We start from the raw sequence: 13363 nt of genomic DNA, 5'->3' as shown, positions 1-13363 counted from the left end.
TCTGGTGTCAATCAAAATCAGGAAAGAAATAAGAGACTCGAGCTCCACTGGTAGGTCCTTAGCTGCAACCTCATCCTTCAAGCCATCCGAGAGACCATGAGAGAAAGCAGCGACCAGAGCCTCATTATTCCAGCCCACCTCTGCTGCCAGGGTACGAAACTCAATGGCGTATTCAGCTACGGATCGTGAACCCTGTCTGATGGACATAAGGAGCTTCGCAGCAGAGGCAGCACGAGCCGGCACATCGAATACCTTCCGAAGAGAAGCAACAAAACCGGAAAACTCGGCAACCACCGGATTGTTGTTCTCCCATAAAGGGCTGGCCCAGGCCAAGGCCTTGTCCGAGAGCAGCGAGATTAAGAAGCCCACCTTTGATCTCTCAGTAGGAAAGGCATGTGGCAGCAACTCGAAATAAATGCCCACCTGGTTAAGGAAACCTCGGCACTGAGTTGGCTCTCCCCCAAAGCGCTGTGGAAGGGGGGCAGAACCGGACATACCCCGAAACACCGCGGGCGCAACAACAGGTGTCGGGGTAGACTCTGGCGCAACAACCGGAGCGGCAGTAGGAGCGGACCCAGGAGCGACAACCGACCCATCGGCAACGGGAGCGAAATGAACCATGCGTTCAAGCAGGGTTTGCAACGCCACGGCGAACTGACCCAACAGGTGATCCTGCTGATCAAGTCTGGCAACCAGCGTGGGTAGTGAGGATGGCCCTGTACCGTCAGAATTCGTGGCCTGTGGTACCGTGCGTTCAAGCAGGGTTTGCAACGCCACGGCGAACCGACCCAACAGGTGATCCTGCTGATCAAGTCTGGCAACCAGCGTGGGTAGCGAGGATGGCCCTGTACCGTCAGAATTCATGGCTTGGTCCTAATGTCACGGAACCATGAACCAGACGTACAACAACAGATAAGTGAAAATAAGACAGCTTTATTGAAAAACAAGCTATAAAGCAAAAGTCCAAACGGATGGCGAAACCGATGCAGAGTCTTTGCGAAGCCAGGGGTCAGGAACCAGCAGGGTAGTCAGACGAAGCCAGGATCAGGAACCAACAGGGTAGTCAGACGAAGCCAGGATCAGGAACCAACAGGGTAGTCAGACGAAGCCAGGAACAGGAACCAGAAGTAGCAGCAGTCTTAGTAGCATGTGAACACAGGAGGACCAAGCAGGGAACTGAAGCCACAGACCTCCTATATATATGAGCTAGGCATCCAGCTCCTCCCAGTGGGAAGGAGGAGCCGCAGGGTGGGAGGCTACAAGAAACCCAGAAACCAAGATGGCCGCCAGCACATGTCAAACGAAGGAGAACAGCAAGAAGGTAAGACCATGACACAGGGGCAGGAGCGCGCCACCAGTGGCACGTGCTTGCCCCCTACAGTCTCCTGAGCGAGCGGCGTAGTACTACGTCGGTTTGCCCAAGAGCGGCTGCCTTCCGCAGTAAATCTGTGGTGGGCGGTCATTAAGTGGTTAAATGCACAAAAACTTACATGGTAACACTCTGTCAACAACAATAAATACATGCATATGCTTATCCACACATACAGCAGCAAGAAAAGGTATATGAAATCCTTAGAAAAGTATGTGAACCACTTGGATTCAACTGGTTTTCTGCAGTAACTTGCCATAAAATGTGATCTAATCCTAATCTAAGTCACAGCTTTAGATAAACACAATCAGCTTAAGCTGAAAACACACAAACAATTATAATTTATCATGTCTTTTTTGCACACATCCATTGAACATTCACAATTCTGGAGGAAAAAGTAAGTGAGACCTATGAGTTATTAGCTGGTCAAACCCCCTTTGGCAACAATGACTTCAAGCAATCATTTTCAGTAGCTCTGGATCAGACCTGCACATTGTTCAAAGGAGGAATTTTTGACCATTTATCTTTACAAAACTGCTTCAGCTCAGATACATTTGTAGCCGGATGTCTGGGGTGAACGGCATCAATGTAATTTCACAGCATCTCTATGAGGTTCAGGTCTGATCTCTGACTGGGGCCCTCCTAAAGGTGCATTTTCTTTTTTTGAAGCCAGTCTGTAATGCATTTACTACAATTCTTAAGGTGATTGTCCTGCTGAATCACCGAACATTTACTATGCTTCTGCTAGAGAACAGCCACCCTGGCATTATCCTGTAGGATATTTTGGCAAACTTTGGAATTCATTTTCTTCTTGGTCATGACATGTGGTCCAGGCCCTGAGGCAGCAAAGCAAGCTCAAATCATGATGTTCCCTCCACCATACTTCACCACTGGGATGATGAGACGAGATGTTTTATCAGTCCACAAAACGTTTTCCCAGTAGCATTGCAGTTTACCAAGTTGCTCTATTGCAAACTTTAGGCTTGCAGCATTTTTTTTTTTTTTTTGAGAGCAGTGGCTTCATCTGTGGTGTTGGACACCCTGCCTGTTCAAAGATTTACGTATGGTAGACTCATGAACAGGGATGTTTGCCAGTTCCAGTGATGCCCTCAAAGTTTTAGCTGTTACTCGCTGGTTCTTCTTTACCCATTGAGGATTCTGTATTGTGCCTTGGTAGTCATTTTTGGTGTCCACTTCTAGGAAGAGTGACCACAATACTAAACTGCCTCAATTTATAGACAACTTGACTAACTGGTGACTGTTGGATGCCTGAACACTTTGAGATTGCTTCGATCCCTTTACAGCTTTATGCAGGCTAAATACCCTTGATCATATGTTTGTGGAGAGCTCCTTTTTTTGCTAGGCATAGTTCACATCAGCTGATGCTTCTTATGAACAGCAATCTTAAAATGTTTGAATGTATTTTATCAATCAAAGTATCTCTAAACCACACCTCTGCTTACCTTTTCCTCTGGCACTGTGAATGTTTACCGTGATTGCAAGGTTTTGAATATATGTTTTTAAAATAATAAACATGTTATACCCACCTACTCTGTGCAATGGTTTTGCACAGAGCAGCCCCAAACCTCCTCTTCTGTGTTACCCTGCGGTGTTCCTGGATCCTCCTCCTTTTCAAGTGTCCCCATAGCAGGCCACTTGCTATGGGTGCACTTGTGCTGGTTCAGTCCTGAGCTGGGTTGTCTGTATCTATTGACATGGGCTTTGGCCCTGCCCCCCATTCCCTCTCCACAGGATTTTATTGGCAGCAGCGGGAGCCAACAGCTGCTGTCTCCATGTTCTGTGAGGAGGGAAATAGAGCAGCTACTCTGGGGTACAGTGCTGGATCAAGATAGGGCTCAGATAGGTATTTCGGGGGCTGGGGGGAGGGGCAGATAACAGAAAGTTTTTTACCCTAAGAAGAATGCAGTAAGGTGTAAAATATTTATAACCACTTTAGGGGGTTCAATAAAGACACGAGAAATTAGAAATGTTTGTGTGTTTATCAGCTTAAGCATATTGTGTGTTTCTATTGTTTTGACAAGATCACAGTTTATGGCAAATTACTGCAGAAATCGAGTTAATTTCAATGGGGTTCGCATACTTTTTCTTGCCAGTGTATGTATATATGTAGCCAGGTGCTGGCAGCTTTGTTCCTACTGTGATGTTTGAAACAGCCCAACAATAGAGAGCTGTGGGTCTCAGTTATGCCTGCTCGCTCTCTCTGCTCCTCTCCCCCCCCCCCCTTTTTTCTCTGTCACCTGGCTGCTTTTAAACCCAAGGGCCTCCAAAGGAAAGACACAAGCATGAGTGGTACTCTGGGATGCGTAGTCACAGAGAAGGAGCGCCTGTACTGTGGACTTGATAAAACACAGTGGACCAATGCCAGCAGATGACATGACTTCCCATATCATCACAGACTGTGGAAAATGTTGCATTTCATTTGAAAATCAAGGTCCCAGAGTCTGGAGGAAGAGTGGAGAGGCACAGAATCCAAAATGCCTGAGATCCAGTGTGAAGTTTACGCAGTCAGTGATGATTTGGGGAACCATGTCATCAGCTGGTGTTGGTCTGCTATGTTTTATCAAGCCCAAAGTCAGCGCAGGCCTCTACCAGGAAATTCTAGAGCACTTTATGCTTCCCTCTGCTCAACAGCTTTATGGAGATGCTGATTTAATTTTCCAGCAGGACTTGGCACCTGCTCACACAGCCAAAAGTACCAATACCTGGTTTAATAATCATGATATCACTAGACTTGATTGGCCAGCAAATTGGCCATAAGGCTACGTTTCCACTAATGCGCCTACAAAGTCGCGCGATTTCAAGCACTGAAGTCGACCAAAAGTAGTGCAAAAACCTTTTCTCAACTTGCTGCGTCTTGAGTCGCAGCAGTTAGAACGGTCCTAATTGAAATTAATAGGTTTTGACTTGTCATGCAACCTGACATGTGTCAAGAAGATGCACAACAAGTCGCACTAGTGGAAACGGGGCCTTACACCTCAGCAGTGCCACAGGCTGATCACCTCCATTGATGCAATAATTTATGCAAAAAGGTGCCCTGACCAAGTAATAAGTGCATACTTTTCTGTACATGGGCATACTTTTCAGTAAGCCAACGTTTCTGTTTTAAAAATCCATTTTTTTATTGCTCTTATGTAATATTGTAATTTGATGAGATACTGAATTTTGGGCTTTCACTTGCTGTAAGCCATAATCATCAAAATTAAAAGAAAAAAATGCTTGAAATATATCACTCGGTGTGTAACACATCTATATAAAATGTGAGTTTCACTTTTTTAACAGAAATACTGAAATAAATTAACTTTTTGATGATATTCTAATTTTATGCGATGCACCTGTGTATGTGTGTGTTTATATGTATTTGTGCATAATATATGTATGTATATATAATATATATTTATATACTATACATATACGGTAGATATGAGTATACACTAAAATACATACTGTACATATATTACATACCAATAAAATGTAAGCAATAGCCCAGGTATATAATGGAGCAATGAATTGTACAGCTCTGGGAAAGAAACTGTATTTCAATATGTTAGTACACATACTCCTCCAATATATTTCATGTTTAATAACTTGAATTTTGTTTCCTTTCAGGTATATTACTATGCAGACAGTATATACAGAGCAGCTGGAGTGGCAGATGACACTGTTCAGTATGTCACAGTGGCAACTGGAGCTGTCAATGTTTTAATGACACTGGGTGCGGTGAGTTCTGTGGTTGCTCAATGACCATAGATGAGCAGATTTATCCTGGGGAACAATAAGCACGGAGGTATCTTTCTGTCCTGCTCACTTCGATATTTGGCTGATGATATAAGTGGCACATACAGTGCATCCAGAAAGTATTCACAGGGCTTCGCTTATTCCACATTTTTTAATGTTACAGCCTTACTCCAAAATGGATTAAATTCATTATTTTCTTCAAAATTCTACAAACAATACCCCATAATGGCAACGTGAAAAAGAAATTTGTTTGAAATGTAGCAGGTTTTCCAGGCATTGGGCCTGATGTGGGTCTGCCATGGTTACCGGTAACACCTTCAATCCATTTAAACTGAATACCCAAGTGTGAGATTGGAGACAATGACCATTCCGGCATCTTTGGTTTGTTTTGTTTATTTGATATTGGGGATGGGAGAAGGGAATGAGTGGGATACTCCTCTGGCTCAGCTAGGTACAAATGGGACACTTTGTGTAAAAATGCCTTTCAGCGCTGTATTGACGCCGGCTTGCTGGGTGTCAGCCTGTCCGTGGCTTGGCAAATAGTCCGCACGGCTCCTCCTGTGGTCGACTTCTGGGTACAGGGGGGTAACAAAGGCGACGCATTTGCGGAGCATGCGCTCCTTCTTCAGGCCTAGCCTAGCCATATCCATAGTGGACTTAAAGCGGTTGTAAACCCTAGAAACAAAAAAAAAACCTGCAAGACAAAGGCATAATGGGCTAGTATGCATCGCATACTAGCCCATTATGTGTAACTTACCTTAGAACGAAGCCCCGACACGGACCCCCGGACATCGCTGCGGGCGCTGCCATGATCCCTCGTCGTCTCTTCCGGGTTCGGCGGCTCCGGCGCGGTGATTGGCCGGAAGAGACGGCTCCGGCGCGATGATTGGCCAGAGCCGCAATGACGTCACTCCCGCGCGCATGCTCCCGGCAAGATAATTGAAGGTCCCCCCGGACCTTCAGAGCGCATGCGCCGCTCGGGCGAGCGGCTGCATGCACTGTAAATATCTCCTAAACCATGCCGGTTTAGGAGATATTATTTGTACCTACAGGTAAAAGTGTCAAAAAGCGGGATACTACCGCTTTAAATAGGACTGGAGCTGTATCTCCTGGGTTCTAACTATCAAAGCTTACAGCAATCACTTTAATATGAAACTAATATGGCACATCTTCATTAAACAATAGGATTAAAAGCAAATATGAAAGGATAAAATGTATATAAGGAATAAAAATTGTCTATAGAGTTTAAATAAGGAAATATTAAGAAATGCTGGAGAATATATATATGTATATATATATATATATATATATATATATATATATGTATAGTGTTGATCGAAAGTTTGGGCACCCCAGGTAAACATTTGTATTAATGTGCATAAAGAAGTCAAGGAAAGATGGAAAAATCTCCAAATGGCATCAAATTACAGATTAGACATTCTTATAATATGTCAACAAAAGTTCGATTTTATTTCCATCATTTACACTTTCAAAATAACAGAAAACAAAAAAATGGCGTCTGCAAAAGTTTGAGCACCCTGCAGAGTTAATATCTTGTACTGCCCCCTTTGGCAAGTATCACAGCTTGCAAACGTTTTTTTGTAGCCAGTCAAGAGTTTTTCAATTCTTGTTTGAGGTATCTTTGCCCATTCTTCCTTACAAAAGTCTTCCAGTTCTTTGAGATTTCTGGGCTTTCTGTCACGCAGTGCTCTTTTAAGGTTTATCCATAGATTTTCAATTATGTTGAGGTCAGGAGATTGTGAAGGCCATGGTAAAACCTTCAGTTCACGCCTCTTGATGTAATCCCCGTTGATTTTGAGGTGTGTTTAGGATCATTATCCATTTGTAGAAGCCATCCTCTCTTTAACTTCAGCTTTTTCACAGATGGCATCAAGTTACCATCCAAAACTTGCTGAAATTTTATTGAATCCATTTTTCCTTCTAGTCGTGAGATGTTCCCTGTGCCACTGGCTGCAATACAACCCCAAAGCATGATTGATCCACCCCCATGCTTAACAGTTGGACAGAGGTTCTTTTCATTAAATTCTGTGCCCCTTCTTCTCCAAACGTACCTTTGCTCATTCCGGCCAAAAAGTTAAATTTTAACCTCATCGGTCCACGGAACTTGTTTCCAAAATGCATCAGGCTTGTCTATATGGATAGAATTAGCTTTAAAGAAATGCTAACTACAGCGCTTGCTGGTGAATAGTATAGGAATGATACCAAGTGTATATTTCAATGATTCAGGTAGTGGTAAAAAAATAATAAATATCATACAGTATTAAGGCTATAGCAATATTAAAAATAACCAAAAATAAATAAATAAATCGTGACTGTTGGTATATAAAAGTCCAATATAATATAAAGTGACTTGGTGCTCAAGAAGATCAAAAATAAGTCCTTAAAATGGTTCAAATGCAATTCAAGGTGCAGGTGCTTTAAACGTGATTGTCCTTAATATTCTGTGACATCAATCCGTTTCGCCGTGATTTGTGGCTAGATAAAATCACTTACCAGAACCAGTGGGTCCTATGTGCTTTACAGCACTAGGACCATTCGCGCTTAGGTGCCCACCTGGGCTGGGATGGATTCCCCCTTTTTTCCTCCAAAGGCTGGTCTGGATTAGTAAGCTGGATCCTCCTCACATCATGGTAGCATGGCCATTTTAAAGAAAACAAAAGGCTCCATATAGTGCAGTATGTTCAGAATAAGTTTATTACCCACTACAATGGGTTAAAGGCAAGGAATTTGTATAAAAAGTAAAACCGTGGTGGTCAGTGGTCAGCTTGTGCGGGCTGCGCGTCCCCTTTGCAGAGTGGCCAGCGGTGCTTCCGGCTTGCGTTCCAGCTGACCCAACGTGATGCCGCTCTGCATTCCAAACTGACGTGTTTCGTCACGTCCGGTGACGTCTTCAGGAACTCTGGACGTGGGGCTCTGTTGGATTGCCACCTATGGAGAAGACTGGGAGTGGACAAAGGTAGACAGCTCATAAGTGGCATTGGGTTGGGGAGGCTGATGAGATGGGTTCATAATGGGTAGGGGGGGTTGGGTGGTGGATGAGGGATATGCCGAGAGGAGGCAGATGGAAAGGGGGACCGTTTTTTCTTACAATTGAAGACCCAGTTGAAATTGTAGTCATCTATGTCCCTCCGAATTGTTCCAAGTTTGGTTTGGAGTAGTATGTCTGCTTTATTTTTAGTGTGTAGTTTCAGAGTATGTAGCCAAGAGGCAGGGATGTGATGTGTGTTCTTGCCCAGAATTGATATATTATGCTGAAGTGCTAGAAATGTTTTCTTCATATTTTGATTCTCTTTGTTTGATTATGGTTTGCATCCATTTACGGGTGCAGAATTCTGATATTTGTGACCACTCTTTGGTTAGCTCTGCTGATAAAAAAGGGCATGTTTTGAGGACCCTCAAGCCTCCAGGGGAAATCATATTAGAAATGTACTGGGTAAGGAAAAATTTGTCCCATCACTAGTGGTTGGCGGAGTCTATAAGTTGTTCAATCTTTTCCGAAAGTCTGTGCAATATGTTTTAATTTGGCTAGGAGGTAATTGAAACTGTTGTTTGAAAAGATCAGAGGGGGAAAAAAAACATATAGCTCATCAAGGATGCCATATTTGGCCTAACACCAATCTGTCAATGCAGCTCAATATATTATTCTTGATAAAGACAGCAACAATATAAATAAATCATACTGGCGCAGAGTAGACAGGAGCTGGCCCTTGTGGGTGATGGAGTGGGGATAGCAGAATAAGTGGCAAGTCAATTGTACCAAATGTAATACATATAGTCCATTAAAGGATTAAACAAGTCAATGTGAGGAAATAAAACTAAAACCAAAAATAACAAAATATAATATAAAAATATATAATAAAAAATAAAAAGAGCATAAGTAATAATAAAAAAATAATAAAATTATTATATAAAAAATAAACCTAAAAATAAACATAAAAATTAAAAATGTAGATCAAAGGAGCAAGGGCTCAAAACACTGATAAGTGTAAAATCACTTACTCACCCAGCGCTAAAATAAACTGATAGAACTGCTATTTAAAATGAAAACCATAAAGGTAAAGCTGCTGCTATAATGAAAGGAAATCTGAAATAGGGTGCAACAAATACAGCTAGCATGGACCAATTTGTAACACTAGCAGCGCTAAAGCGTAAAAATCATAAATAATGCTTAAAAGCTAATGGCTGGAAATAGTAAAAAACTAAAACATTCAAAGTCCATCAGTGTTCAAAAACTCCTGCTGATGTGAAGGTAAGCATTCAGCCAAAGTCCAATCCCATGTACCCGTGCAGTGATAACATGGAAAAGAGTGCGGCTAATGATAATGTCCGTGTACCACCACCAGCAAGCCGTGATCACCCGTCAGATTGAAAACTCACCAAATCAAGGATATAAACAGGCATGTACATATCAATGTTGGCTCCTCCACTCAGACCGATAGCAACCACCGCTTGGCTCTTTAATGCGAAACCTTATCTTGTGTGTTGGGGATGGTTTCGATGATCCAGACCTTGAGGCACAAAGAAGACTTTTGGTGATGTTTTAGAAAATGTCGGGGAACGCTATGCTTATCATTCCCACCCTCTACAAAGCATTGGTGTTCCCCGAATCTTTTCCTCAAGGTGCGGATTGTCCGACCCACATTATGTGAGCCACAGGGGCAGGAGAGGCAATATACCACGAATTGAAAAAGTTCTTAATGGGGTAAGTATGATCTTTGACCTTGAATTCTTTCTGTCCGTAGGTCACATGTTTACATGTTAGGCATGTATCAGTGTTGGAAAGCACTTTGCCTATCAGGGGGATGAGGCTTGGTCTAGTGTCGCTCGGTCCTGGTGTACATTTTAATTTGCTGGGGGCCACTAGGCTTTTGATTTTTCTGGCTTTCCTATAGACAATTTTTATTCCTTATATACTTTTTATCCCTTCATATTTGTTTTTAATCCTATTGTTTAACCACTTGCCGACCACCGCAAGTATATATAAAGTGGCGGTCACCCCCGTGCAGGCAAAGCGACGTACCGGTACGTCACTAGCCTGTGAGCCAATAGGGGGCGAGCACGCGCTGTCGGAGGCGTGCTCCCGCCCCCGCTTTTTCACGGACACCTCCGCGCGAGTGACCGTCGGACCCGATGTCCGCCAGTCACTCGCGATTGTCAGTTACAGTGGGAGAAAGGCAGGCGGCTAATGTAAACAAAGCCGCCTGTCATTCTCCCTTTTGTAACAGCAGAGATCTAATGGTCCTGCTACGAAGGACCGCAGATCTCTGCTGTTACACACACAGCCACATCCCTGCACAGTAAGAAACACGCCCCTAGGGACACACTTAACCCCTCCTTCTCCAATAAAGTTAACCCCTTCCCTGCCAGTGTCATTTTTACAGTAACAGTGCATATGTATAGCACTGATTACTGTAGTAATGTCACTGGTACCCCCAAAAGTGTCAAAAATGTCAGTCAAGGGTCCGATCTGTCCGCCGCAATGTCACAATCCCGCAAAAAAAATCGCAGATCGCTGCCATTACTCGTTAGAAAAAAAAACAACAAAAATGACAAAAATCTTTCCGGTAGTTAGTAAACGCAATAACTTTTGCGCAAACCAATCAATATATTGCAATTTTTTTTACCAAACATATGTAGCAGAAAACAAATTGGCCAAAAATGTAAAAAAATTTAGATTTTTAAATTTTTTTTTTTTTGGGGAATTTCATATAAAAAAAATGTGAAAAATATTGTTATTTTTTCAAAATTTACGCTCTTTTTTGTTTATAGCGCATGATCAAAAAATCGCACAGGTGATCAAATACCACCAAAAGAATGCTCTGTTTGTGGGAAAAACAGGACGTCAAATTAGTTTAGGTACAGTGTCGCACGACCGCGCAATTGTTGTTAAAGTCACGCAGTGCCGAATCGCAAAATAAGGCCTGGTCAGGAAGGGGGTAAAATCTTCCGGGGCTTAAGTGGTTAATGAAGATGTGCCATATTAGTTTCATATTAAAGTGATTGTTGTAAGCTTTGATAGTTAGGACCCATCAGAGACACAGCTTCAGTCCTATTTAAATCCACTACCGATATGGCTTGGCTAGGCCTGAAGAAGGAGCACATGCTCCGCAAACGCGTCGCCTTGCTTACCCCCCTGCAACCCGGAAGTTGATTACAGGAGAAACCGCGCGGACTATTTGCCAAGCCACGGAGAGGCTGACATCCATCAGTCGTGTCCCGGTCTAGAGCAGTCGCCAAGGCCATCCTGATGCCTCCCTCCATCCAGGGGACTTTTTGACACATAACGCCAGAAGCCTTGTCCTTTACTCAAGTGTGAGTACATGTAAAGAGTACATGTAAACTTCTGCCATAATAAATACATGATGCTGCACTCAGATGGCGCTTGTGTTTTTTCCTCAAGACTTTTAGTGTATAATGCTACAAGCTTGGCACACCTGTTTTTGGTCAGTTTCTCCCATTCTTCTTTGCAGTACCTCTCAAGCTCCATCAGGTTGGATAGGGAACGTCTGTGCACAGCCATTTTCAGATCTCTCTAAAGATGTTCAATCGGGTTCAAGTCTGGGCTCTGGCTGGGCCACTCAAGGATATTCATAGAGTTGTCCTGTCGCGACTCCTTTGTTATCTTGGCTGTGTGCTTAAGGTCGTTGTCCTGTTGGAAGATGAACCTTCGCCCCAGTCTGAGGTCCAGAGCACTCTGGAGCAGGTTTTCATCAAGGATGTCTCTGTACATTGCTGCATTAATCTTTCCCTCGATCCTGACTAGTCTCCCAGTTCCTGTCACTGAAAACGATTCCCACAGCATGATGCTGCCATCACTATGCTTCAATGTAGGGATGGTATTGGCCAGGTGATGAACGGTGCCTGGTTTCCTCCAGAAATTATGCTTGCCATTCAAGAGAGAGTTCAATCTTTGTATCCTCAGACCAGAGAATTATCTTTCTCATGGTCTGAGAGTCCTTCAGATGCCTTTTGGCAAACTCAAGGCAGGCTGTCATGTGCCTTTTACTGAGAAGTGGCTTCCATCTGGCCACTCTACCATACAGGCCTAATTAGTGGAGTGCTGCAGAAATGGTTGTTTTTCTGGAAGGTTCTCCTGTCTCCACAGAGAAACACTGGAGCTCTGTCAGAGTGACCATCGGGTTCTTGGTCACCTCCCTGACTAAGACCCCCCGCTCAGTTTGGCCAGGCAGCCCGCTCTAGGAAGAGTCCTGGTGGCTCCAAACCTCTTCCATTAATGGATGATGGAGGCCATTGAGCTCATTGGGACCTTCAATGCTGCAGAAATGTTTCTGTACCTTTCCCCAGATCTGTGCCTCAATACAATCCTGTCTTAGAGGTCTACAGAAAATTCCTTGGACTTCATGCTCTGACTTGCACTGCTATCTGTGGGACCTCATATAGACAGGGGTGTGCTTATCCAAATCATGTCCAATCAACTTGAATTTACCACATGTTAACTCCAATCAAGTTGTAGAAACATCCCAAGGATGATCAGTGGAAATGGGATGCACCTGAGCTCAATTTTGAGTGTCATTGCAAAGGCTGTGATTACTTATGTACATGTGATTTTTTTCGTTCTTTCTTTTTAATAAATTTGCAAGGATTTTAAACAAACTTATTTCACGTTGTCACTATGGGGTATTGTTTGTAGAATTTTCAGTAAAATTATGAATTTATTCCATTTTGGAATAAGGATGTAATATAACAAAATGTGGAAAAAGTGAAGCGCTGTGAATAGTTTCCAGATGAAATGTAGGTGGTTCTTTGTTCCTTATTTTCTCAATAAAGGAATGAAGGATCAAGAGCTGACCACATGAAGCATTTCCAGCAAGCTGAAAATCTGTGTTTATTGCCAAGCATCTTAAGCCCCGTACACACTCTCAGATTATCGAAAGATCTGTCGTCCATTTTTTGTGGCATGCTAGTCTGATGTGGAAAGTAAAGAGGTTATTTTCATACGAATTTTCCCGTACGACAGAATTCTACTTCAGAAGTGGTGTCATGTGCTGGATTGTTTTGTATGTGTTCTTTTGTCTCTGAACATGCCTAGTCTAGCTCTTAAGATTTTTTTTCCGTCTAAATCTGTACTAATGAGATGAAAATCGGACGTTGCTTGGACGGACGACAAAAATTATATAGCCTGCATATCAGGATTTTGTCAGCCGAAAAGTGGGAGTCGGCTGTCGAAAGCACCATACTAACAATCCGAAAATCGAC

The 13363-nt window shown here is 43.1% G+C and overlaps 1 protein-coding gene across 1 annotated transcript in view; it reads left to right on the top strand.

Annotated features, from left to right (window-relative positions):
- The window catches only part of SLC2A5 (solute carrier family 2 member 5), a 106603-nt gene that overhangs the window by 76330 nt on the left and 16910 nt on the right, over positions 1-13363 (top strand). The window contains exon 9 of the mRNA XM_082274287.1: positions 4997-5107. Within this exon, the coding sequence (XP_082130413.1) occupies positions 4997-5107 (111 nt within the window). The remainder of the gene's footprint in view (positions 1-4996; positions 5108-13363) is intronic.

This window comes from Pelophylax lessonae (assembly GCF_965119305.1).
Source record: "Pelophylax lessonae genome assembly, chromosome: 12".
In the NCBI taxonomy this organism is placed as follows: domain Eukaryota; kingdom Metazoa; phylum Chordata; class Amphibia; order Anura; family Ranidae; genus Pelophylax; species Pelophylax lessonae.
Note: the sequence above shows the minus strand (reverse complement) of the source record. Positions and strands in the feature narration are given on the sequence as shown.